The 24,634-nt window shown below is 41.5% G+C and overlaps 1 protein-coding gene across 13 annotated transcripts in view; it reads left to right on the forward strand.

Annotated features, from left to right (window-relative positions):
- The window catches only part of LOC111343950 (uncharacterized), a 27,660-nt gene continuing 3,026 nt past the window's right edge, over nt 1-24,634 (forward strand). The window contains exons 1-12 of one of the 13 annotated variants that reach the window (XM_088738793.1): nt 2-233; nt 1,848-1,925; nt 2,115-2,163; nt 7,205-8,411; nt 8,682-8,792; nt 8,987-9,106; nt 12,186-12,287; nt 13,015-13,125; nt 13,300-13,401; nt 13,830-13,907; nt 17,083-17,184; nt 18,744-18,882. In XM_088738793.1, the coding sequence (XP_088594919.1) occupies nt 2,146-2,163; nt 7,205-8,411; nt 8,682-8,792; nt 8,987-9,106; nt 12,186-12,287; nt 13,015-13,125; nt 13,300-13,401; nt 13,830-13,907; nt 17,083-17,184; nt 18,744-18,787 (1,995 nt within the window). In that variant the 5' untranslated portion in view covers nt 2-233; nt 1,848-1,925; nt 2,115-2,145 and the 3' untranslated portion in view covers nt 18,788-18,882. Of the gene's footprint in view, nt 234-1,847; nt 1,926-2,114; nt 2,164-7,204; nt 8,412-8,681; nt 8,793-8,986; nt 9,107-12,185; nt 12,288-13,014; nt 13,126-13,299; nt 13,402-13,829; nt 13,908-17,082; nt 17,185-17,224; nt 18,527-18,743; nt 18,883-24,634 lie in introns of those variants that run through there. The other 12 variants (XM_088738795.1, XM_088738794.1, XM_088738783.1 and 9 more) reach the window with 12 other exon arrangements.

Genomic DNA, 24,634 nt, shown 5'->3' on the forward strand with positions numbered 1-24,634 from the left:
ACCACGCAGCTTCAAACCTCCCACTTGACGCGGAAAAGTGGTCTTCAATGGAGTAGACTTTTAAGCAAGGGAGCCTTTGCATCAATCATGGGTTGAGTTCCTTAGTTCTTTAGCTTGTAATCATGTCTTCGAGTGATTGGTTCATCCGAAAGGTTGTGGTCATAACTTTTAGAGGCTTTTAGCCATGGAAACCTGTATGTAGCAACAATCTACATGTGCCTGAGTGATCAAAGGTATGCGATTAGGGAATTACGACTTTCCATCGTTTCGGGAACCGTTCTATGCTACTTTTCAGATTTAAAGTTTTTCTGGTTATTTCTAAATGATTAACTGTTCCTTCACGTTACGTCCAAGGTTGTAGTGAGGAAACATGCAAATGGTCATCAATTTGAAATCTCAGACCTCACGAATGTGCTGAGTAGGGCTTGCGTTTGCGTCGTCTGGAAACTCGCTTATAGGTCTTCTTTTTGCCAACTTAAGAACACTTCTTCAGGAGAAGCCCTCTAAGTTAGGAATGTATCTAATTTTGTAAAAAGTTTTCGATCTAATTTACGTCAAAAAGATAACTTGATGTGCGTGTTGTCGCTACCTGAACTGTCTGTTATTAACAGTGAGGTGTTATGAGCTCAATGGTACCAAAGAGCGAAGAAGAATTGCTTTCGGTCCACTTATTCTCTTAATCGAAGGATTTTTCGTCGTTAGTAACGGATAGTGGAATTTCGATCGTTTAGTTGCATCGCAGATAATTCGATGGATCAGTTTCACAGATGTCTAAGTAAGGTCCCGGATTGAAGAAATATGCCTTACCGTTAGCCTCTTTTTCAAAGCGAGTCCTGGTGCTCATCCTTGCATATGATAATGGGTTATCATTCACATGTAAATTAAACTCATTTTCCCAAAAATGGTTAAGCACTAGGCCTCGTGAGCTGAGGGCGCCTGTGGAATATCTTGTACGAAAAAGAACCATTACAACTTTGCTTCACTGAGCTGCAAAAGAAGGCAGTCTTATTTCTCTGCCAAAACTTGATCATGAGATGTTACATGACTATTTTAGCGGGAAATTTATGGCGATCTGATTTTTTTCGGATCCGGTCCAGGTTTTGTCAATCGGACACAATCTGATCAAGGTTTTGTTAATCCGGTCCGATCCGGTCCCGGTTTTGTCAATCCAATCCAATCCAATCTGGTCCAGATTTTGTCAACGCCCGGCAGCAGGAATGCTTTCTCACACATGAGCCTCAAGCAGTGTCAGTCCTTTTCCTGATATATCTTGATTTTTTCATCTACACTTTCTTGAGGTTTGATGTTTTCAATGTTGATGTTTCCATCTAGAAATTGAAATGGACAATATCCTATCTGCCAAGTTGCCTGAAAAACAACCGAAAATTGAAACCAACACCATATCTTTGTCTACAAAACGTCTATAAAGTGAAAAAAAAAATTAGTGCACTAATTAGATGTCTAATTAAAAGCAATATAGGACAAGGCTTGCCACCACACTCAGGTTTTCAGCAAATTTACCTCCCCTATTTCAAACTAGATTTAATTCCAAAATATTAATGATCTGATGAATGTGATAACAGTTGCTCTTCCATTGATAATGTGTCCTATCTTGTCCAAATTCTAACTTCATCCCTCCAGTATTATCCAAGAAAATTGCTGAGAAGGTAAAAAAATTTAGCTTTCTGACTATGATTGGTGTTAACAATAAGGACCAAAGGAATTTGAACTGTGGGGTTCAAATCAATCAGTGTCTCAGGTTGTTTAGGGCTATTAATACTTCTCTCAATCTCCTCACTTCCCACAATAAATTAAATATCATTAACATTTCTTAATTTGATTTTTAGGCAGTCCGAGTCTTCAGTTGAAACCCTGTCTAAGTTCAGGATGTATGCAGAGGGTTGTGTTCAAATGATTTACTATTGGTATGTTTTAGTATCATTAGGTGTTGTTGTTAACTGTCTGTTTTTAAAAGGATATTATTCCTCTCAAGTATTGACTGTTGAGATATACTTTCAACACCAAATTAAATTAAGCGGACGCAACAACATTTGTGAGAGGAAATAAAAGGATTTAATGGACTGTGAACTCACTTTTTAAATTTTTTTTTTCAGCTTAATCTTTCAAATTTAAAAGCTCTCTGTGATGTCAAGACTACACAAGGTAGTAAGAGGAATGGTAAAAAATGTACACTATTACAAATACCAACCCTACACTTTGACAAACATTCATCCACATCATTATTTTATCTCCTGAATGTCATCTATGAAACTGCAAGTACCAATTTCAAAGTGAGTTGAAAAGGAATACCTTTTGAGCATAACTTTCACTGTAATGGTTGTTATCAGTGAGTAATATAACAGTGACAGTGTAGATCTCTAGGGCAACTTAATATTCTCCTGTTTTAAATATATCTCAATATACTTGTGTAGTGTCTAAAAATGAAGAAGTATGCCACAAAAGGCAGCCACGAAGGCGAACAACAACAGTACACACAGTACACGTTTCTTTAATAATCTTCCCGCGCTCACACTTTCCCGGATGTATACTTTTACATAAACAACCGCTGTCCTAGTATACTACATTCCCTCTCTTTCTTCGCTTAGATGGTTGACCTCGAAAGACAGAAACATTACAAACTTCCACTTTGTTTAGACACCGTAAAAGTTCAATTCGATTCCAAATGTTCAAGACAAAAATCACGCTAAACATAAACATAGCCTTGGCCGTTCAGCTTATAAAACAACGTTTCAATGTCACTCATGTAATAACAACGAACAGTAATATGAAAATGCCAATGTCACTAGTTTTAGTACAGAACGTAGTCACTCAGAGCCTTTGGACGGCTCGTAATTCTGCCGGATCTTCTCACATGCTGCTCAGCTGTAGGTACAGTAGAAGGTACATCTTCTGGTGGTGATTCAGCCATTGGTACTTGATCCTCTGCCACAGGTGGCGTCTCAAATGACTTAGGTTCAGTCCGTGGTTTAGCGTCCTGTTGTGGCGTTTCCTGTTCTTCTAGATCTGGCATATTAAGGACTTAATATGCTGAAGGACTGCGTTTGTACTGGACACCTTGAGGCGATCGCAACACCACCTGGTCCCCATAACGAGATATCACCTGATATGGTTCCTTCTCATAGCAAGGTGACAGCTTATTTTCTTTCTTCTTCTCAAGCAGAACACTGTCTCCTTCTTTCACATTTCGATCTCTGGCATGGAACTTCTTGTCCACATAGTCCTTGTTAAACTGCTTTCTCTGATTGTCCCGATCACGAACGGCTTGGTCGCTCACTTCTACCTCCTCCTCTTCAACATTGACTAGCTCAGGCATTTTAGTTGTCAGCTTTCTCCTAAACAATAACTCGGCGGGACTCTTTCCTGTGGTTGAATGTGGTGTGGACCTGTATGCCAAAAGGAACCTGTTTAGCTCCTCTCTCCAGTTCTTTCCTTCTGCATGGGCTGCTCTCATGGACTTCAGAAGCGACCTGTTTTGCCTCTCTACCTCACCGTTAGCTCTTGGCCATAGAGGTGTTGTGTAATGGTGATCAATCCCCATTTCATTCAGGTAATCTTCTACTTCTTTAGATACAAGATTTGAGCCATTGTCGGTACGCAGACCTTTAGGCAACCCATGTCTTGCAAATTGGGCATTCAAGCAATGAATGATGGTTTTGCTGGAAGTTGTTCGGATAACATCAACCTCTATCCACCGGCTGTAATAATCAACGAGAACTAACAAATGTTCCCCAGAAGGTAACGGACCCATTAGATCCACAGCTACTTCTTCCCATGGTTGGTTGGGTAACGGTGTTGACTTCAATGGTGGGGGTGGAACGTTCTTTGTAACCATCTGGCACCCGTAACACTCTGCACATCTTTTCTCGGCATCACGATCCATAGCAGGCCACCAGACTTTTGTTCTAAGTCTCTCCTTTGTCTTTGTGACTCCTTGGTGCCCCTCGTGTGCCAAACTAACGACTCTCTTGCGAAGTGCTTGGGGTATAACAATTCTTGTCCCCCGGAGAATTACATGGCCAATAAAAGTCAACTCATTGCGCACTGGCAAATACTGCTTTGGGGCATTGTCCCATTTCCCTTCGATGAGACAATTCCTGAGTGCTTGCAACTCAGAGTCTTGTGCTGAGACTTGTTCAATCTCTTTGATTCTCAATGCAGCAGGGACAGCATGTAGAGCTATCGCGCGTACATATCCATCATCTTCCGCGGAATTGTCTGAAGCAGGTATCTTCGTCAGTCGGGAAAGGGCATCTGCGATGTTTTTTCTTGAAGGCACATAGCAAACTTGATAGTTGTACGGTTGTAAACGCAGAACCCAGCGCTCTATTCTGGCTGAAGGTTTAGACTTCCTTGAATAGATGACTTTAAGTGCTTCATGGTCTGTCACCAGATCAAACTGTGGAAGCCCGTACAAGTAGAGGTGGAAGCGTTCACAAGCCCAGACTAAGGCTAGTGCTTCCTTTTCTGTCTGACTATAACGACGCTCCACTTGACTCAAACTACGACTAGCATAACAGATGGCACGGCTTTCCCCATTCTTTTCTTGCACCAGCACGGCGCCAAGTCCAACAGGACTTGCATCAGCAATAACACGGGTGGGTGTGTCCTTATCGAAGTAAGCTAGGACTGGTGCACTTGCAACTTGACTCTTCAATCTCTGAAACGATTGCTCCTGCTCCTTACCCCAAACGAACGGTTCCCCTTTTCTAGCAAGTTTTCTGAGGGGATCAGCAGTGGTAGCAAAATCGGGTATAAACCTGGCACTGAATCCAACGAGCCCCAAGAAGCTACGGACTTCTGAGGGTGTCTGAGGCTGACTTGCCTCTGCAACTGCTCTGACTTTTTCCTCCGTTGGGCCGATGCCATGCTTACTCAGCAAAAGGCCCATGAATACCACTTTAGTCATTCGGAAAGTGCATTTTTCAGCATTCAAAGTCAGCTGCTTCTCACTAAGACGTTGCAACACACTGTGTAAGTTCTTATCATGTTCTTCAGTGTCTCGACCATGAACGATAAGATCATCTGCTATGTTTGACACCCCTTGTAGACCTGCCATTGACTGGGTGATGACATGCTGGTACTTCTCTGGTGCGGCATTTACACCGAAACTCAAACGTTTGTAGCGGAATATACCATCATGGGTGGTAAAAGCAGTGATATCCCTTGAATCAGGATCCAGCTCAATTTGGTGAAAACCCCACCTTAAATCTAACTTCGAGAAAACACCACTCCCATTAAGACTTTCAAGGACTTCATCTATGGTTGGTATGGGCAATCTTTCCCGAATAATGGCCTCGTTGGCTCTCCGCATGTCGACACACAACCTTATGTCTCCGGACGGTTTAGGAGCAACAACGACTGGGCTTACCCACACCGTCGGCCCCTCGACTTTCTCAATTATGTCCTTTTCAAGGAGTTCGTTAACCTTGGCAGTTACTTTGTCCTTTACACAAAAAGGTACTCGTCGCATTTTTTGAACGACTGGAGTTACACTGGGGTCAATGTGTAGCTTCAACTGATAATCTTTAAGCTTTCCAATTCCCTGGAATACACTGGGGTATTTTGCTTTGAGTCCTCCCACGAAGGTACCATCAACAGTGTTACAGTCTCCTGTCCCAAGAGTTCCCGAGAGATCCACACGAAGGATTCCAAGATCTGTGGCGGACGAATATCCCAGCAAACAACGCCCGGATTCAACAACAATGAAATCTGCCACAACCTTTGCTTTGGGTACGGAAACTTCTGTCTGAAACTGGCCCTCAATTTTAAGTTCTCGACCCCCATAAGCATACAATCTCTTCAGACAAGGTTTTAATTCAATCTTGAGCCCCTGATACTTAAGTTCCTGCAGTGTATCTTTACTAATGAGGTTACTTGCAGAACCTGAATCAATCAACACATCTCTGCTGATTCCACCAATCTTCACTGAGATAACGGGTTCAGAGGAATTTGACATAGCACATGTCTGTTCTTCTATAGTAAAAGCAAAACTGTCATCCTCACCTGACTCGTTACAATGACCCTCAACATGATTTGCCTGTCTCCCCTTACCATGACGCTGCTGTCTGCCTCCCCGTTGTTGGGTGTTACCTTGTTTTCCAGGCTTCGAGTTCCTTCCCCCTTTGCAACAGCTTGCATAATGACCATATTTACCACACTTGCTGCACTTGCGACCTCGGGCTGGACAATTTGTACTTTGAGCAAAATGACCTTCTTTACCACAGTTGAAACAAACGCTTTTCCCTTTGTCTCCACGCCCAGGACGTTCTTCAACTGCATGAGTACCTGCTCCAGGTTCTTGGCTTGGCATGACCATTTGACTTGCCTGCTCGTGTGAGGCTTCCCACTTTCGAACTTTATCCATTGCTGCTTGCAGAGTAATATTAACGATTTCCAATAGCTTCTTCTTTAGCTCAACATTAGGCAACTTTTCAATCAATTGATCCCGTAAATTTTCTTCCAAAGTTGGACCAAAATTACAATGACGAGCTTGTTTACGTAAACGAACCATGAACTTATCGGCGGTCTCTCCCTTTGTCGGCGTAAGTTGACGAAAGACATGACGCTCGTACGGTACATTGTCCTCGGCTCGAAAATGAGCATCCAACTTTCGCAGACACACCACATACTCATTATCCTCGTTAGCATTCAGTGGTCCAGGATCTGGAATATCTTCGTAAATATCTTGTACTTCCATACCTGCTAAATGAAGTAACTGAGCTGTTTTCCGAGAAGGATTCGTAATTCCCTTGCCATCGATGTAATACTGATACGATCGTTTCCACTGTCGCCATCGTTCCGCGACCTGAGAGGAAGACCCTGTTAAATCTAGAGGCGGAAGCGCCCTTTCTACTGAATTCGACATCCTCGTCGCCAATTTGTAGTGTCTAAAAATGAAGAAGTATGCCACAAAAGGCAGCCACGAAGGCGAACAACAACAGTACACACAGTACACGTTTCTTTAATAATCTTCCCGCGCTCACACTTTCCCGGATGTATACTTTTACATAAACAACCGCTGTCCTAGTATACTACAACTTGCGACTGACTTTGTGGCATAAGATAAAACTCAACAGCAAGGTTACTAAAGAACTGACTTTAAATATTGAGTGGGCAACCATAATTGTGATTTGTTAGTGTTTTCCAATTTATTTCCAATAGCATTCTTGTTTTGTTGTGGTAGGATTCCACTGTTCCTAGTGTAGCCTCTACATCACAGGAAGGCCAGGAAAACAGGACACTGAAAGTCACTTTTCTGAGTACTGAGTGGAAATCGTCAACTGATGGAGACTTGTCAACTATCAACCGAGAGCTAGCCATCCAGTTGGCTAAACACTCTAATGTTGATGTCAGTGTCTTCCTACCAAAATGCAGTGAAAAGGACAAGAGCAGTGCTGAAAGTCACAATGTGAAACTCATTGAAGCAGATAGGGTTCCTGGTTTAAAGCCCGTTTTTTGTCTGTCATCTCCCCCCAGAAACCATATAATGGACTGTGTCATTGGTCATGGAGTCCACCTCGGCCAACAAATTGCACTCATCAAGGGAAATCCACATTACTGTCACTGCAAATGGATTCAAGTTGTTCACTCTGCTCCTGAAGAAGATGGAATGTACAAAAACATTTCAGAAGGTGAACAAATGCAGCAGACAGAAATAGAACTTTGTAAGATGGCTGATCAAGTAGTTACCATTGGACCCAAGCTGGCAGATGTTTACAAGCATTACCTTTGTCATGGTAAACAACAACAAAAAGTTTTTGACCTTACTCCAAGCATTTTCTCAGAGTTTTTGGAAGTAGAACAAGCCACTGAAGAAAGAAGAACATTCTGTGTTCTTGTTATTGGAAGTGGTGACAGCCATGAAGATTTCAATGTCAAGGGGTACGACATAGCTGCTAAAGCAATTGCTGAGCTGAAAGGTGAATCCTATAAACTCAAGTTTATATGCCCACCTGGAGGAAAAGAAGATGAAATGGCAGAAAAGTTGCTCCACCATGGCATTAGTCAGAATCAGCTTATTGTTCGTAGCTTTAATGATAGCAGAGAAGTCCTAGCCAACTTATTCTGTGAAGTGGATCTTGCAATAATGCCATCCAGGACTGAAGGATTTGGAATAACAGCTCTTGAAGCATTATCTACTGGTCTACCCATACTTGTCAGTGGCAATTCGGGACTTGGAGAAGCTCTGAAGGAAGTGCCTCAAGGCTCCTACTGCGTGGTAGACTCTGACGATCCTAAAGACTGGGCCAGAGAAATCAAGAATGTATGTCAGAAAAAGAGGGAAGTGCGACTAAAAGAGGCAAGGTTTCTTCGTGCAAACTATCTTCAGAAGTACAGCTGGGAGGAGCCTTGTAGAAGTCTTGTAGAAAGGATGTACAAACTCACATTTGGTAAGCTAATCTCCTTTAATTTTTTTAACAAAATTTATTTTCATTCAATAAAAATTAATTTTATCTTTAAGAAACTAAAAGTTTATGTGTTAATTTGATGTTTTTGGTGAAGGCAAAAATGCACAAGAACAGAAAATGCAGTTGCTTTTGATTAATACTAATCACTCAATAGTACTTAAAGCTTAACAGAATCTTGTCTTATCCTCAAGCTTTGTGAATGTAATTGAAAATTAATGCATTCTTCTTTTGTTGCTTATTTGGGTTCATTAGGAAGGGGATCAATCTTTCCAGTCAGAGATAAGAGGCCAACCTCTATCTTTGTAGCTGATCAGCCTCCCAAACGACTTAGAAAAGGATTGTCTCATGTTGCTCCCCATAAAGGTACAATAATATCAGGATATAATCATAGTATTGATAGACCAATTCATTTCAAAATGGTTCCAAACCTTGTAAGCCCTACAAAGATCACCACTAGTCCAAAATTTTATGCTAGAACCATGTACCTATGAGCTGCATTTTACCAGTTGAGTTAACTTAGAGGACTCTACTGAAATCATTCAAATTGCCTTTTGCAGCTGCAGAAGGCCTCTCTATTGGTTGCTCGCCACAGTCAACTATGGAATGTGTGCTGTCTGCTCTTCCTACTGTCACTGTATCTCAAGACAAACTCGTTGATCAAAGAAGTTACACTCAGAGTGAGTATTAAGTGCAACAAATAAATTCAATGTTATTTAGGATACTTAACAAAAAGTTCAAGTGAGAATAAAGTAAATTGTAATAGAATTTTGTGGAAGTTAGTCATTTATTTTTTTTTTAGGATTTCTGTTAAATTAAATGTTGTGATCAGAAAATGTTACATTCTTGAAAAATGTGCTGTAATTTAAAACGTGAAAAAATTGTAAAATTGGTATGTTTGGTAGTTAATCCATGTCAGGCCAAAACAGATGTCCATCTTCTGAACATCGTCAGAATTCATTTGTTGGAGACAGTGCATTATATGACAGAGGACTTGTACGCCAGAGAAGTTATCCTCAGGATAAGATTGGAACACAACTGGGAATTTTTCCACCATACAGAGAGGATAGTATCTATCTATTGTACCATGTGTTTTGAGTGGGCTCTGCAGTCCTAGGTACCAGTTCCAATCCTCCTTCTCCACTTGTTTGCCTTGCTTGTAGACATGGTGGTAGTAACTGTAGCAATTGCCAGAACATACTAAAGTTTCCTCAAGGAAGTTTTTCTTAAATATTTTGTCATATACTGCATGTAGGGTGCATTTGTTATGGTGCGCTATGCATCATGGTCAGGGTAATAAAGTCTCTGGTTGTTTTCCACTCAAATATGCAGTTGTTGTAGCTCTCTTGCTCCTGCTCGAGGAACCTAACCTGGTGTCAGGATCAGATAAACAAACAAACAAACAAACAAACCTCGTGCCCAAAAGACTGCCAATGCAACCTGGGAAAACCGGCAAACCGCAACTCCATTCAGTTACTCAAAAGCACACTCGCACTCATCGAGTATGAAGCGCATGGCCAACAGCAAGCCGCCGAAATTAACTTTCAATGATGATGCGCCTCCAACAGTACAACATTGAAGTAACATACAAGAAAGGCACGTCACTCCTCATAGCTGATACACTCTCCAGAGCCGCACTTCCCACCACTAATGACTCCAAGCAAACCAATTTTGCTGTCTTCAGGGCTGACCTTGACAACCACGTGGAAGACCCTCAGATCACCTCCCAAACACTTGACGATATCAAAACCTCCTCAGCAAATGATCCTACTTTGCCCGCCCTAAGCAATACCATAATCCTAGGCTGGCCCACAGAGAATTCTAACCTTCCCCAAAGCCTCCACCCATTTTGGTTTTTATTGCAATGAACCCATCACCCATGATGGGATCATCTATAAGGGAAAGCAAGTAGTCATTCCATTGGCTAAAAGGAACTATGTGCTTCAGAAGGCACATGTTGCACACTTTGGCCCAAAGTCAATCATACGACACTGTCAAGATATCATATTCTGGCCCGGCCAGTGGAGCGACATACGGAATGCTTGCCAATTGTGTGGGATATGTGCCCAATTTCAAACACAGAATTCGAGAGAACCCATGAAGAGCCACCCCATCTCACAGTATACCTGGCAGTTCGTAAGCTAAGAGCTCTGCATGTTTGAGTCGCACACGTACCTTATTACTGCAGAGCACTACTCGACTTTATCGAGGTCGATGAGGTCGAAAACACTCTGGCCAGCTCTATTGTGTCCAAAACAGAGGCCCACTTCGCTCATCATGGAGTCCCTGAAACACTCTTAACCGACAACGGACCTCAATTCACTGCAAGTGAGTTCAAAGCACTTTGTGGAAAATACCAAATTCAACACATTACCAACTCCCCCTATTGGCCAAAAGGAAACGGCGAAGCAGGAGCCCCCGTCAAGATAGTGAAGTGGATTCTAAAGAAGTCAGGACCCCACCATCTACAAGAAACCCTCCTCACCTATCACAATACCCCCCAGGCAGGACACATCATGAGCCCAGCCCAAAGAAGCATGGGGTGACACATCCGTGGACCACTCCCAGTCTCCCAAGCCCTCTTACTGCCAAATGACAACACCGCAGCATCTGTCCAGGATGCTATTGCAGCAAAACATGCAAGGCCAAACAACACTATGATATGACGGCAAACACCAATCTACCCTCATTTGGAATCAGGGACTTTGTCTATGCCAAACCACAAGTCAGGCCCTTGGCTTTATGGGCTTGTCACTGCAATACCAGCTCCCCAGTCTTACATTATTGAGACCCTCACAGGGCCAACAAGAAGAAACCGGTGCCACCTGTGTCCAGCTGCACCCCCACCCCCAGAGGCCCTAATCCCACGCTCCTGGATGAAACAATTATCTGCCAAAACACCACCCACAATTACGGTTGACTACCCTTCAAAACAACCCAAGCCTGTTCCGCCACCATCTTCGTCCAAAGGACCAAGCCGTACCATCAATACCAACTCAACTCGGGCAACTCCTGATAAAACAGTCCCTACATCACTAGCAGCATCACCTCAGAAAGCTCTGCCCTCTGAAGCCACCCCACCATCCCCAATGGAGTTGAACCCTACAGGAACTGCAACACACTCTTTGAATAGGTTACACATCCAATCAAGTCCGAAGGAAGGAACTCTGACCAAGACCATATCAGGACGGGTGTCTAAACCCAGTATACGCCTTGACTTGTGAACTGCCTGTTTCCCCCTTTCAGTCATGTTGAACAGAACATGCAGTGATGACATAGACATATTACAACATTCTTCAAACTCTTTTTCTATTTTTCTTTTAGACTTTATTGGTTTATTATTCATTTTCTTTTAACTGGCTGCTGTACTAGTATGCTGTGAGATCCAGCACTTGTCACATTTGCTAGTCTTACAGCCTGAGAGTGCTACAGAACCCCTGTTCACTTTTCATACATTTTGTTGCTACTGCTATAGTTGTATTTATCCTGTTCCAATGAAAAAAAAAAAGAAAAAAAAGAGAAAGGGAGATGTTATGGTGCGCTATGCATCATGGTCAGGGTAATAAAGTCTCTGGTTGTTTTCCACTCAAATACAAAGTTGTTGTAGCTCTCATGCTCTCGCTCATTTAATTACTTTTTTTACTATACTATCTTGGTGAGATTGCAAAGTCCATACACATACAACACTGTAAGTAATGTAATAACATAATTATGATATTAAGTGTCTAAATGGCATTTTCGGTTTCTTATCCATATCAGGCCAGAACAGACGTCCACCTTCTGGACATGGTCAGAATCCATATGCTAGAGCCAGTTCAACAGATTATGGAGGATTTGTTCATCAGGAATGTCATCCCCATGGTAAGATGACAAAACAACTGGGAACTTTTTACCAAACAGTGAGGATGATATTGTTAAGCATGTGCCAGCTACATACTGTATGTTATAAGTTTGTGAAGAGTGTTGGATTCTTACTGGGTATTGTAGTTCTAGTTACTCTTGCAAGGCCTCCCTTTCTACTCCTCTGCCTAGCTTGTGAACATGGCAGCAGTTGGTATAATAGCAATTACCAGTAACCCCCACTGTAACTGGGTACTGTAGTTCTAGTTACTCTTTCAATGCCTCCCTTTCTACTGCTACTGTAACAGTTTCCTCCAAAGAGGTTTTCTTAGAGCTCATCACTGACAAGAGGTGTTAAGAAGATGTTAAAGAACTTGTGTGAGCGCAACTCGCTTGTGTGTGCTTTGGAATCACGTAGTTTAATAATATTGTAAGCAAATCACACGGACGTTTTTGTTTCTGATGTGTGCAATTTTCTTAGAGAAGAGTTGAAAGTTTTTCAGTTTTATCGATTGGCATTTTGTTTAACAGTTGTTGTTGTTTACCGCGAGTCTACAGTTTTCCGTGTTGGAATTAAAGTGTCTGTTTGGATTTTCCGTTTCGCTTCCGAAGAAGATGCATACCCTATTGACACCTCTGCATCACTTAAAATGGAAGCTTTCACTTGACATCTTTTAAGGTGTTTCAATCCCCTTTATTTCACAGAGCAGTTGTGGATTAAACTTGTGTTTTGCTTTTACATCAAAAGGTTTCTCTAGCTATGGCTTGCCTGCTCCTGTAGCAGTGAATTACAGTCAGGGGAATCATCCTGCAGCCTTTGTAAATCCAAATAATCAGGGAAGCCAAACCTTCCCTCAGAGTGAGTACAGGAAATTTGTGATAATTTTTTTTTTAAGAATTAAGTGGAGTAATAATAGCTAATAAGTGGCCTTTAATGGGCTCTGTGTAACTTGTTAGTCATAATGTATGTACAGTACCCTTGATGAGTTTTATTACTACAGTTTCATGGTGTTTGGTTTCTTATCCATATCAGGTCAGAACAGACATCTATCTTTTGAACATGGTCAGAATCTGTATGCTGGAGCTAGTTCAACACATTACAGAGGACCTGTTCATCAAGGATGTCATACTCAGGGTAAGATTGAAAAATAACTGGGAATTTTTCCACCAAATAGTGAGGATGATAATAATAACATAATGAGCATTTGTTAGCTACTGTATATTAGGAACTTGTGAAGAGTGTAGGACTTTGACTGGGTTCTGTAGTTCTATTTGCTCTTTCTAGGTTTCCCTCTCTTCTCCTTTGCCTTGCTTACTAACATGGCAGCAGTTAGTGTAGCATTAACTAGAAAGAACTACTGACAGTTTCCTCAAGGAAGGTTTTTCTTAAAGCTGCTTACTGATACAAGGTATACCCTTTTGTCACCCTTACATTATTTTAAGTGCTCAAAACCTCATAAGGTGTTTCAACCCACTCCATCACACAGAGCAGTTATGAATCGAAGTTGTGATACTCTTTGACATCAAAACGATCCACTAGTTATCACTTGCTTGCTTTTTTAGCAGTGGATTCTAGTCAAGGGAATCTTCCAACAGCCTTTGCAAATCTGAGTAACCGGGGAAGCCAAACCTTCCCTCAGAGTAAGTGCAGAAAATTTGTGGTTATAGGCTATTTTACAGTTGGGTACTTAATTGCCAAGTCTTTGATTTGGAGTGAGGCTAAAGGTGACCTAGTTGAGATAGAGATCATTATCTAGTTAGCATGATGACAGCTAAAAGTAACTTACATTTGAAAAGCAGCAACATTTGTATCATGATATGGAGGGTCCCCAATAGGGTTCTTCAATCCCAGCATCCCGACCGGAATCTTCCCTCAATCCCGAGATCCCGACGGCTTCTACGGGCTAATCCTGCTCCCGGTCATATTTTCTTAATTTCTTACCTCAGCAAAATTTTCCTTGAAGTTCTGTTTCAGATTCCCTCACAGCAGACCCAAGCACTTACTATTACGTTGAATTAGCTGTATCTCTCTGCACTAAAACGATGATCTAGTTCATTTGTTTTTCATGACTGGTTTCAAACGAGTTTCATCAGTCAATGAGTCATTTTTATGGTTTTTATAGCAGTCTGCTGGTTTTTTTGGGGTTTCTTTTTCCTTTTTTCTGTTTTGCCTCTTTTGTTCGATAACACTTGCCCCCCGGATCACTTCGGTTCCTGAAAAAAGTGTCTATTGGAGATGATAGTGATCAAATGAAGAGCATTAAGGGTACATATGATCACGACGTACCACAGCAAATTCACTGTTCACTACACACATGGCAAGTCACCGTCAATCGCAACTCAGAAGACAGTTTGCTCGTTCACAATTTTCAGCCATGGCAAGGATCAGCTGGAAATTCCATAAAATCGAGTATGATTGTGCTCAACAGATACTGAAATATATATTCTTTTCGACCCCAGTTTAACCAGTGTTACATGTTCCGGCTCAAAATGCTGTAATCACCAGTAACCAAAGCGTACTATAAGAGGTTGAAATAAGAGCCTGTATGGATTTCAATTTCGAACGAAAACTATTTCTGTTTTCCTTTGAAAAGCTACGATAAAGTTCGAACCTCTCTAAGTGGTGTCCTTTTTATGTTGCCAAAATGCTTCCATAAGCCATTTGAGCGATTTTGACACGTATAAAGAGTACGCGTCACTGTATTGTAGCTTTCAAAGGAAAAACAGAGTTTGAATTTTAAATTCATACAAACTCTTATAGTATGCCTTGGTCACCTGCGGCTAAATTAATGTGAAATGTTTATTTGATGATTGCTATCATCTAGGAGCTTCTTTAGCAATTCGCCACAATTAATCTATAATTCTGCTATTGAAGTGAACAGCTAGAGACCGTTTTAAGCAAAACCGTTGCCTCGCAATCCAACGATGGAATTCCACCAACATCATCGTCGGCATCTTCATTATTAGTAAACTCGTCATCCAAATCTTTGGTACTGCTTGAATCATACTCCAGTATGCGGTCTTCCTCGTCTGCTTCTTCGGCTTCGTTTCTCCGTTGTTCCCTGAAGCGTTCACAGGAGACTGACTCACCTTGTCGCACCTCTCTCTGGTAGAGGTAGGAAGGCAGGGTTCCGGCTCTTGCCATTGTTGTCTCTTGTCTGACAGAGTGCTGACGCACTGCAGCACCAAACGTTTGTCCCCAGTCCCTCATAACTTGTACACACTGTGGTGTCATTGGTACAGCTGGCTAGGGTTGTATAACAGGCATGACCGACAGAAACATTGCGCGTTTGGGCACAGGATACCAAGACTTTGGATTTGTAAAATAGATCGCCGCCCAATGGGTCGTTCTCTTGATACCTTCTGTGGCTGCATTTCCAAAGTTTCTTGCATAATCCATCACTATTTATAGCCTGCAAAAAGGGCCACCTGTCGTCGGTTTCGGCTACTGGGGACGTTTAACAAATCAAAACGCACAACTTAGAACCTTTCAATAGCGAATGCCGGAAGGATTATAAGAAGCGGCTGTATTTAGAAGAAAACAACAATCAACCAAAGAAAAACCCTCAAAATTAAACAGAAACAAACAAGCATGGTCTGCAGTGAAATGTTTGGTTACCATGAGGTCATTGGTTTGTCTAGAAACGTGATGGAAACATGATGCTACGTGAAATTGCCCTTTACTCATTACTGATATTAATAGACCATAAAAAAGCGTCATTTTCACTGTCAGAGTTCTCGCAATTCATTGTCTTCATTTGCAATGTAATAGTTGCAAAAGTCTAAATTAGTAAAGGCAAGAAACAGAACTTACCTAACTGTTTCCCAGACGGACTTTAATGTCTTCTCCTTCCATGAAAGTTGTGGCTGAAATTTCTCCTTACAAAGAACGAATTTCCACTCTTCCCCTTCTCATTAAAAAAAGCTACGCAGCTAATAATATGGACCACATCATTGTTAATGTTAACCGACATCGCTAGCGTACGTTAAACTACGCAAACGATAACTTAGCAAGTCTCCCTCGCGTTGAATATCCCACGTGCACCGATCAGGATCTGTATAAACTTGACACTAGAAATATCACGGTCAACAAATAACAAAGGTCACAAAGACATTGTCAAATTGGATTCTCATTATGGCCAAGGTGTCCAAGGTTCACGAAAATAGACCACAGATCACCATAGGGGTCACAGAGCAGCGTGATAGGGTTGTGGAAAACGTGGATGTCAACGAGGTCATTGTCTGGCTATTTCCGACCATTTCCAACGTTAATAAGATGAGCTAGCTAGCCAAGATGACAGCTTCAGCTTGATTTTCTTTGCATATTTCAGACTCTGAAATTCCCGAATCTCGGTTTCTTTGAAGCAACATTTCCCGATTCCCGCCTGTTAAAATCACCAAATCCCGTGTCCCGGTCATAAATACAATCCCGAATCTCGTCCCTCTTTTCCTTCAAAATCTCGAATCCCGGCCTTCAAATAAGCCAAATCCCGGATCCTGAAAAACCTATTGGGGACCCTCTGATATGGTCACCTTTAGCCTCACTCCTGGTCAAAGTCTTGGCAACCAAGCATGCAATTGTAGATTGGAATCTTTGTGTTAAGAATTATGTACAGTAAAATAGTGGCTGATAACTAGCCTTTTTTTTTCGGCTACTGCACTGTTTATACCTTTTGTCATTTATTGTGGAGTATCTAATGATTTTATGGCTTCACTTTTATGGCAAGACCAGAAATTCCAGGAGCAGAAATATTGTAATAAGATAATTATAATACCAAGTATCTAATTGGTATCTTTGATATCTAATCCATGTCAGTTCAGAACAGACATCCATCTACTGAACATGGTCATTATCCATTTGTTGGGGCCAGTTCAATATATAACAATGGAGTTATTCATCAGGGATATCAACCTCAAGGTAAGATGTCAAAACAACCGAGATTTTTTTTTCTAAACAGGAAGGATGATATCATTTGGCAATTGTCAGGTATTGTATGTTAAGGTGGCTCGTACCAGTTTCCTCGCTCGGTGAACAGGTCACTCTTGCGTGACACGCGTGAGAGAAACGTGCGAAAGAAGCGCGAGATCAAAAGATGAAAATTCAAAACAAAGATGGCAGCGCGTGGAATTTTTTCTACTTTTGTGAGTAGTTTACTAAGAGCTTGTATTTGATGTGTTGAGTGGCTACTGTGAATGCAGGAGATAGAAACTAAGATAAAGAAGACGAGTTTTGGAGAAGTAAAGGTTGCTTCACTTCACGTTTAAAAGAAATATTCAACTGATATGAAATCTTGCGACAGCGAAAAAAGAAGAACTCAAGCGAAGGATAATCTACCTGAAGTGGAAGAAGACTTTGAAACTTTAAAGTAAATAATATGATATAGCCAGAAGTCATGTGTAGGATTTTTAAGATGAGCTCAGGAGGCTGTCTTTGACAGCTGTTTAATGATTTTCTTAGCGGTAAATGTTTGTAAACATCAGATCGTAGGTGCTCGCGTGAGCGCACGCAATTATCAGCGGTAGCTAAAACAGATCATGAGCAAATGTCGATCTTATAGAATCCAGATTTTTAAATGCGCGAGAACGCACGTGGAAATTGCTAAACTTACAAAAGCTATTGCATGAAAACAAGTCCGGCGACCCCTTGTTATTGTTCCAATATGATAATAATGTCGAAAGGAATCATCAGAAAAAAAAACTAGAAAATTATACGGAAGGAAATTTGCGATGTGTGAAAATTGCCCTTTTTGTAGATTTTCTGAAATTCCGCTCCATAGAATTTTTTAAAAATCTTTGTGCATTTTCCTTTTCAAGTGCCTAAAGCAATCACTAAAAAAATCAGGGGGTCACCAGGTTAGTTTTCGAATTATTTAAGCCACAAGCTAAAAAATGCGTCTGAATAAGCCTATGAAAGCGTTGCCATGGAAACTGCTAGTGACAAAATGACACTTATTTTTGGATAACCAATGATTAGGTAATTCAACCCCGTAAAAGTGTTCAACTGGCCTTGGTCAGTCTTTCTGTTGTATTCTTTCAAAGTTACAAACCATCAAAAAGATGAAAACCAGTACAAGCCACCTTAAGAGTTTGTTATGAATGTGGGATTTTGACTGGTTCTGTAGTTCTTGTTACTCTTTGGTAGGCCTCCCTCTCCACTTCTCTTCCCTGCTTGCAAAAATAGCAGCAGCTTGTGTCAGTAGCAGTTACCATTTAAATACTACTGTACAGTTCCTCAAATAAAATTAATTTTCTCAAAGCTACTCACTGAAAAGGGGTATACCATACTGACGCCTATGCATTTATTTAGTTAAAGTGCTACTACGACCAAAATTGCACCTTTCCTTTTCTCCTCAGAGGTTGAAAGTACTTACCCTAAGTAACAAATTTGCCAAATCTTAAGGCAAAACTCCATCGAGAAGTAATTTTATTTTCCTTGTATATTCACAATCTAAACGGCCACCATTCTTCGAACTACAGAACTCCGTATGAAGAAGAAGAAACTGGGTCGAGAATGGAAGTGACGTCAATGACTCAACAAATGTGGCTAATTTGGTATGCTGAGAGGGAGTTGTTTTTCTGGTTCCACAGGAAAGAAGGAATAAAATTTGAAAGAATTGTTCCCCAGCTTTCTTTTGTGTATTTCTTGTAAAGGCATGCCTTTGCAATGTTTTCGAAGTGAGTCGATGACGTTACAACTAAAACCGCTGTAGTTATTTTTGCAGGCTCTCCAATGTGTTATAAAGAATTGGCTCACGTTCTCAAACTTCAACTCGTTTAATTAGAACATTGTGAACTCACAAACAACTTACAAGCGGCCATGGCGAGGAAAACCAGAGAGAGACAAAACAAGTTGGCGCGCACGTGTAAATACTGAAATCTGATTGGATGCTAAGACAATGCAGTATCGTCACACCCTTCCTTGTTTTAAGAAAAGAAAGTAATCACTTCGTAACAGGAACAAACAAGTAGCTATGCACTTAACGATAATGTAACCAAAAGCTCTAAACGCAGTGTCTTTCTAACAATGTCTTTAGTAACAGCTTAGTCAAAATCACTTACATACAACAAAGTCTTTCTAATGGCTAGGTGGTCTGGAGGTCCAACCACTGTGAGTAACTGGTAAACCCACTGGCTTTAAAGGCATAGACGATGTTGAAACATCTGCAGGATTAGGGCTTTAGTTAGGTTGTCCTGTTTCTGTGGGCCTTTTGGGAGGTGGAGATTCCTCAAATTCCTGTAAGGTTCCAGGCACTGGTTCATTAGGAAGGAGTGGTGCAATGGGCGTTATATCTGGTATGCTGGGGGTCACAGGGTTGTTACTGTTACTGGAACCTACTGGTTCTTTGCTGCTTCTGAGATGTCTCCTATTTCTTCTAAAAAGTCGACCATCCTCTGTTCTCACATCATATGATCTCACATCGACTTGCTTTTCTACTCGCGCCTTGTACCATTGGTCAGACTTATCTGTTGGCTTGACACGCACAACATCTCCACTGTTTAGGGGTGGTAGTTCTTTAGCACTAATATTGGAGTATTTTGCTTGCAACTGTTTCCTTCTGAAGAGTTTATCTGGGACCTCTTCCACTATCTTGGGCTTTAGTAGTTAACTGGTGGTTGGTATCAGTGTTCCATGTCATAATTGGTCGCAAATTGCTGGAAATCATGGGAGTTGAATGGTGGACCATTGTCACTCATCAGCTTCCTGGGAATCCCATGCCTCGAGAAGTGTTCTTTTAGGGTATGAATGATTTCTCTGGCAGTCTTGTCTTTGAGTGGGTCAATCTCAAAGTAGCTTGAGTAGTAATCCACAGTGCAGAGATAATCTCCATTGTCAAAATGAAAGATGTCAACTCCAACTGTTTCCCAGGGACGGCTTGAGATCTCATGAGAGATTAGTGGTTCTTTGGGCTGTTCTCTCTTGTAGCTGGCACAAATCTCACACTTGGAGATGTAATCTTTAATTTCAGCAGGCATTCCTGGCCAATAGACAACTTCTCGAGCTCTGCGAAGGCCGCTTTCAATACCAGAGTGTGCACCATGTAAACATTCACAGATTTTAAGTCTGAGACTTGATGGAATCAGGCATCGAAGACCTTTGAAGAGAACTCCATCCTGGGCTGTCAGTTCATCTCGGACATCAAAGTAGGGGTGAAGTTCCATTGGCAGATCATCTTTCTTCTCTGGCCAGCCCTTTAGGATAACTTGTGTGAGGGACTGTAGGACAGGGTCGGCTGCTGTTTCTTGCTGGATCTCTGCCAGTTGTGGTTCTGAGATGGCTAGGAAATCGACAGCATGGATACGCTCAACCTCTTTTTCAGTCGGGGAGCGATTGGTGGTTGACAGATAGGCTTGGGACAAAGTATCTGCTAAATACATTTCAGGACCTGGCTTGTAACGAACCTCTACATCGTATTGTTGTAGTCTCAGGAGTAGGCGCTGAAGTCATTTCGGTGCTGACGCTAAGGGTTTCTTGCAGATAGTCTCCAATGGCTTATGGTCAGACCACAGAACGACTCTTTTACCATAAACGAAGTGATGGTTATGCTCCACTCCAAATACTTGGGCTACTTATTTTTTCTCTATTTGGGAATAGTTCTTCTCACTGGCTGTGAGAGCTCTACTCGAGTATGATACAGGTTGCCCATTCTGCATTAATACAAATCCAATACCACTGGAGGATGCATCTCCCTGGCCTTCCACAGGTTCAGCAGAATTAAAATATCTCAGGACTGGAGCTGAAGTGACAGCATGCTTGATACTTTGAAACGCTTCTTCTTGTGCTGCTGACCAACTCCATTCAACATCCTTGTGGGTTAATCTTCTTGGTGGCTCAGAAAGTTCTGAGAGCTGGTTTAGAAACTTGGACAGGTAATTCACTAGGCCTACTAGTCGTCTAACTGCAGCTACATCGTTTGGTCTGTCCATTTTCAGTATGGCATCGACTTTCCTTGGGTCAGGTTTCACTCCTTCAGGTGTAAGAACATGACCAATGAAGGGGGTTTCTGAACACTTCAGTTGTAGCTTCTCTCGGTTAAGCTTCAAGTTTCTGTCCCTGCATCTGTCCAACAGCCTCACCAAATTAGTATCATGACCTTTCACAGCTTCGTCAATGCTTGTACCATGGCCTATAATAAGGATGTCATCTGCAATCTTGTATATTCTATTCACGCCTTCTAAATTCTGATCCAGTTTTCTCTGAAAGTATTCTGGTGCGGGAGAAATTCCAAAAGGCATTCGCAGGTATCTGTATCGGCCCCACGGAGTTTGGAATGTCGTTAGCCTACTGGATTCTTCATCTAACTGTATTTGCAAAAAGCCATCTTTAAGGTCTGCTTTGGAAAACACTTTAACATTGGTTAACTCCGGCAGTATGTCTTCAATGACTGGTAGCGGGTAGTGACCTCTTTTCAGGGCCTTGTTGAGATGCTGAGGGTCAATGCATACTCTGAGCCTGCCATTTGGTTTTTCTGTAAGAACTAGACTAGACACCCAGTCGGTTCGTTTTTCCTCCTTAACTTTTACACTTGCTTTCTCCAGGCGAGTCAACTCATCTTTTGGCCTATCTTTCAACGTTAGAGGCACGCGGCGAGGGGGCATAATTGCAGGTGCAACAGTCATATCTACTTCCAGGTGAAGAGCTCCTTCCATACATCCTAAGCCTATGAATACATCACTGTAAGAAGTAGTAACTTCCTCCATGGTTAGACCCTGACAGGCACTTTTAACCACTGTCTCAGTAACATTTAAGATGTTTTCGTGCTAAACGGTGATCAATCCCATTTGCTGGGCTGATGTAGCCCCACGAAGTGGAGTGTAGTCTTCATCGATGACCACAAACGGAACACGGTATTTCTTCTGATTTTTCGGGTTGCGCAACTGAATTTTTGCCACACCCTGTACCTTTAAGTTAGCTTTAGAGTAAGTGGTTAATTTTACTTCGGTTGCAGGGTGCGACAAAGACGGTGTCCACTTGCCCCAGACAAGTAGTTTTGGCCAGTGGACAAGTGGATTATCAATCGTACTTGTCCTTTGGACAAGTGAATCTTCAGGAAATAAATAAAAATAAGGTGTCTTCGGTGGAGAAATTAGTATAAAATTAAGTTTTTGCAAGTGTTAAACAGATCACTTTTCGCAAACGAAAGTTACAAGTTAGAAATGAAATGAATTGAGCACTTAGGATTTAACCGCCATTATATTTCAGTGAGTACCAAAAGGAGCCTGGGACTCATTTGGGGTATCGATTTGTGCATTTATCACTAGACCCTCTAAGTAACTTTCAGCACATAAACAATGGCTGACCAGCGAAGCATAAAAGGCTATTTTGGTGCACCGGAAAACGCAGAAAAGCAACAGAAGAGAAAAGCAAATCCTTCAGCAGAAGGCACCATGGTGAACGAGAAGAAAAAAAAATCTGAAAATCCAACAGTTCGAGTTCGAAAGTTTCAGGAATCTTGGAAGGACGCCTTCCCGTGGGTAGTACACGATGCGAACCAAGATGTGATGTATTGTTCCATATGTAGAAGATATCTCGCGTTTGCAAATCTTCAAAGTTCTTTGTACATTGGCTGTGGATCAGGCGGAAAGTATCGCATAGATTCGCTTCTTCATCATAAAGCGTCAAAGGAGCATTATCGTTGCTCGCTACAATTTGAAAAGGAATCGAATCCTGACTACGTAGAACCGATTAAGGCAGCTGTTCAAAGAAACGTGGTTAAACTAAGTGATAAGTGTCATTCTGCACTTCAGTGCCTGTTCAACACAGCCTTTTTTGTAGCACACGAAGAACTCGCTTTCAGAAAATTTGCTGGTCTGTGTGAGTTACAGAAGAAGAATGGTGTACAATTTGGGGACCAGTACAAGAATGATAAAGGATGCAAAACATTTATTAACCACATAGCCCAAGTAGAGAAAGGTAAAATTCAGTCTGCAGTGAGTGATAGTAGATTTATGTGCATATTATCAGACGGATCTACTGATTCTGGTATAGTAGAGCAAGAAACTTTGTATGTCAGATATGTTAACAAGAAAGGCCGATCAGTTTGTCATTTTGCGGATATTGCTGCCTTAGAATCTGCTAATGCAGATGGAATTTTACATGCAATCGACCAGAGTCTTGCTGGGATTGGCATAACTGAGACAACTCTCCAACAAAAACTGGTAGGATGTAATTTTGATGGTGCTTCAGTGATGCTTGGTTCGAAGACAGGAGTTGCAACTCAGCTAAACAACAGAGTCAATCAAAACATTGTCATCATGCATTGTGTTGCGCATAATTTAGAACTTGGGGTTGGAGATGCCATTAAAACTGTCCCTTATCTGCAATCTTTTTTAGACAATGTCTCCCAAATCTTTCAATTTTACTATTACTCTCCTAAAAAAAGGAGAGAACTTCATGGTTTTGCTGACATCTTTGAGGAACAGGCTGCCTACTACAGTAGTGGCTCTAAGAAAACCAGATGGGTAGCCAGTCGACACAGAGCTTTGTTGGCCTTAGAGAAAAACTTTGCTATTACGGTAAAACACCTTGAACATGTGGGTACAGGGACTGGTGAGGATGCAGCAAAGGCTAGAGGCATGGTGAAAGCAATCAAGGCTGAAAAGTTTGTAAGATTTTTATACTTTCTCCTTGATGTTACTAAAATTCTGAGAGAATTAAGTCTACAGTTTCAAAGTGATGACCTGTTCATTACTGAAGTCAGCACCAAGTTGGAGACAGCTCTAACAAAACTGGAAGGCCTCAAGGATTCTGATCCATTGCCCATAACAGCTACTTTCCAAGCCAAGTTCCAGTCAAACTATAATTCTGAGAGTGGCCTCTTCAAATGTGGAAAAGACAGTAATCTTGATGTTGTACTGAACAAGGGAAATGCGATGGGGATGCAACAAACATTTTCTAACTTTCTAACTGATGCCATTGCCTACATTGAGAAGAGATTTTCCAGCCTGTCTAAACCTCCAATGAATTACTTTGAAGTATTTGATCCTACCAAAGTGCCAGGGGAGAGAAAGCTGAGAGCCAGTTTTGGCAATGACAAAGTAGTTGCATTAACTGATCACTTTAGTAACTTGTTGTCTGATGATGAAAAGGAAGGTGCTGTTTTTCAGTGGCAGGAGTTGAAGATTTACCTCTTCAGTCACCAAGCAATGAAACCCCTTGATGTCTATGCCAACTTATTGTCGTCTAGGCCAGATAGCTTGAAGCATATTCTTGTCTTAGTTGAACTCATGCTTAGCCTCTCCCCTTCCACCGCCAAATGTGAGAGGTGCTTCTCGGCTATGAACAGAATAAAAACGAATTTGAAGACTCGAATGGAGCAGAGAACCTTGTCAGATCTGCTGAGGATCAAAGGAATGGACTGTGAAATAAA

This window comes from Stylophora pistillata, chromosome 11, assembly GCF_964205215.1.
Source record: "Stylophora pistillata chromosome 11, jaStyPist1.2, whole genome shotgun sequence".
Lineage (NCBI taxonomy): Eukaryota > Metazoa > Cnidaria > Anthozoa > Scleractinia > Pocilloporidae > Stylophora > Stylophora pistillata.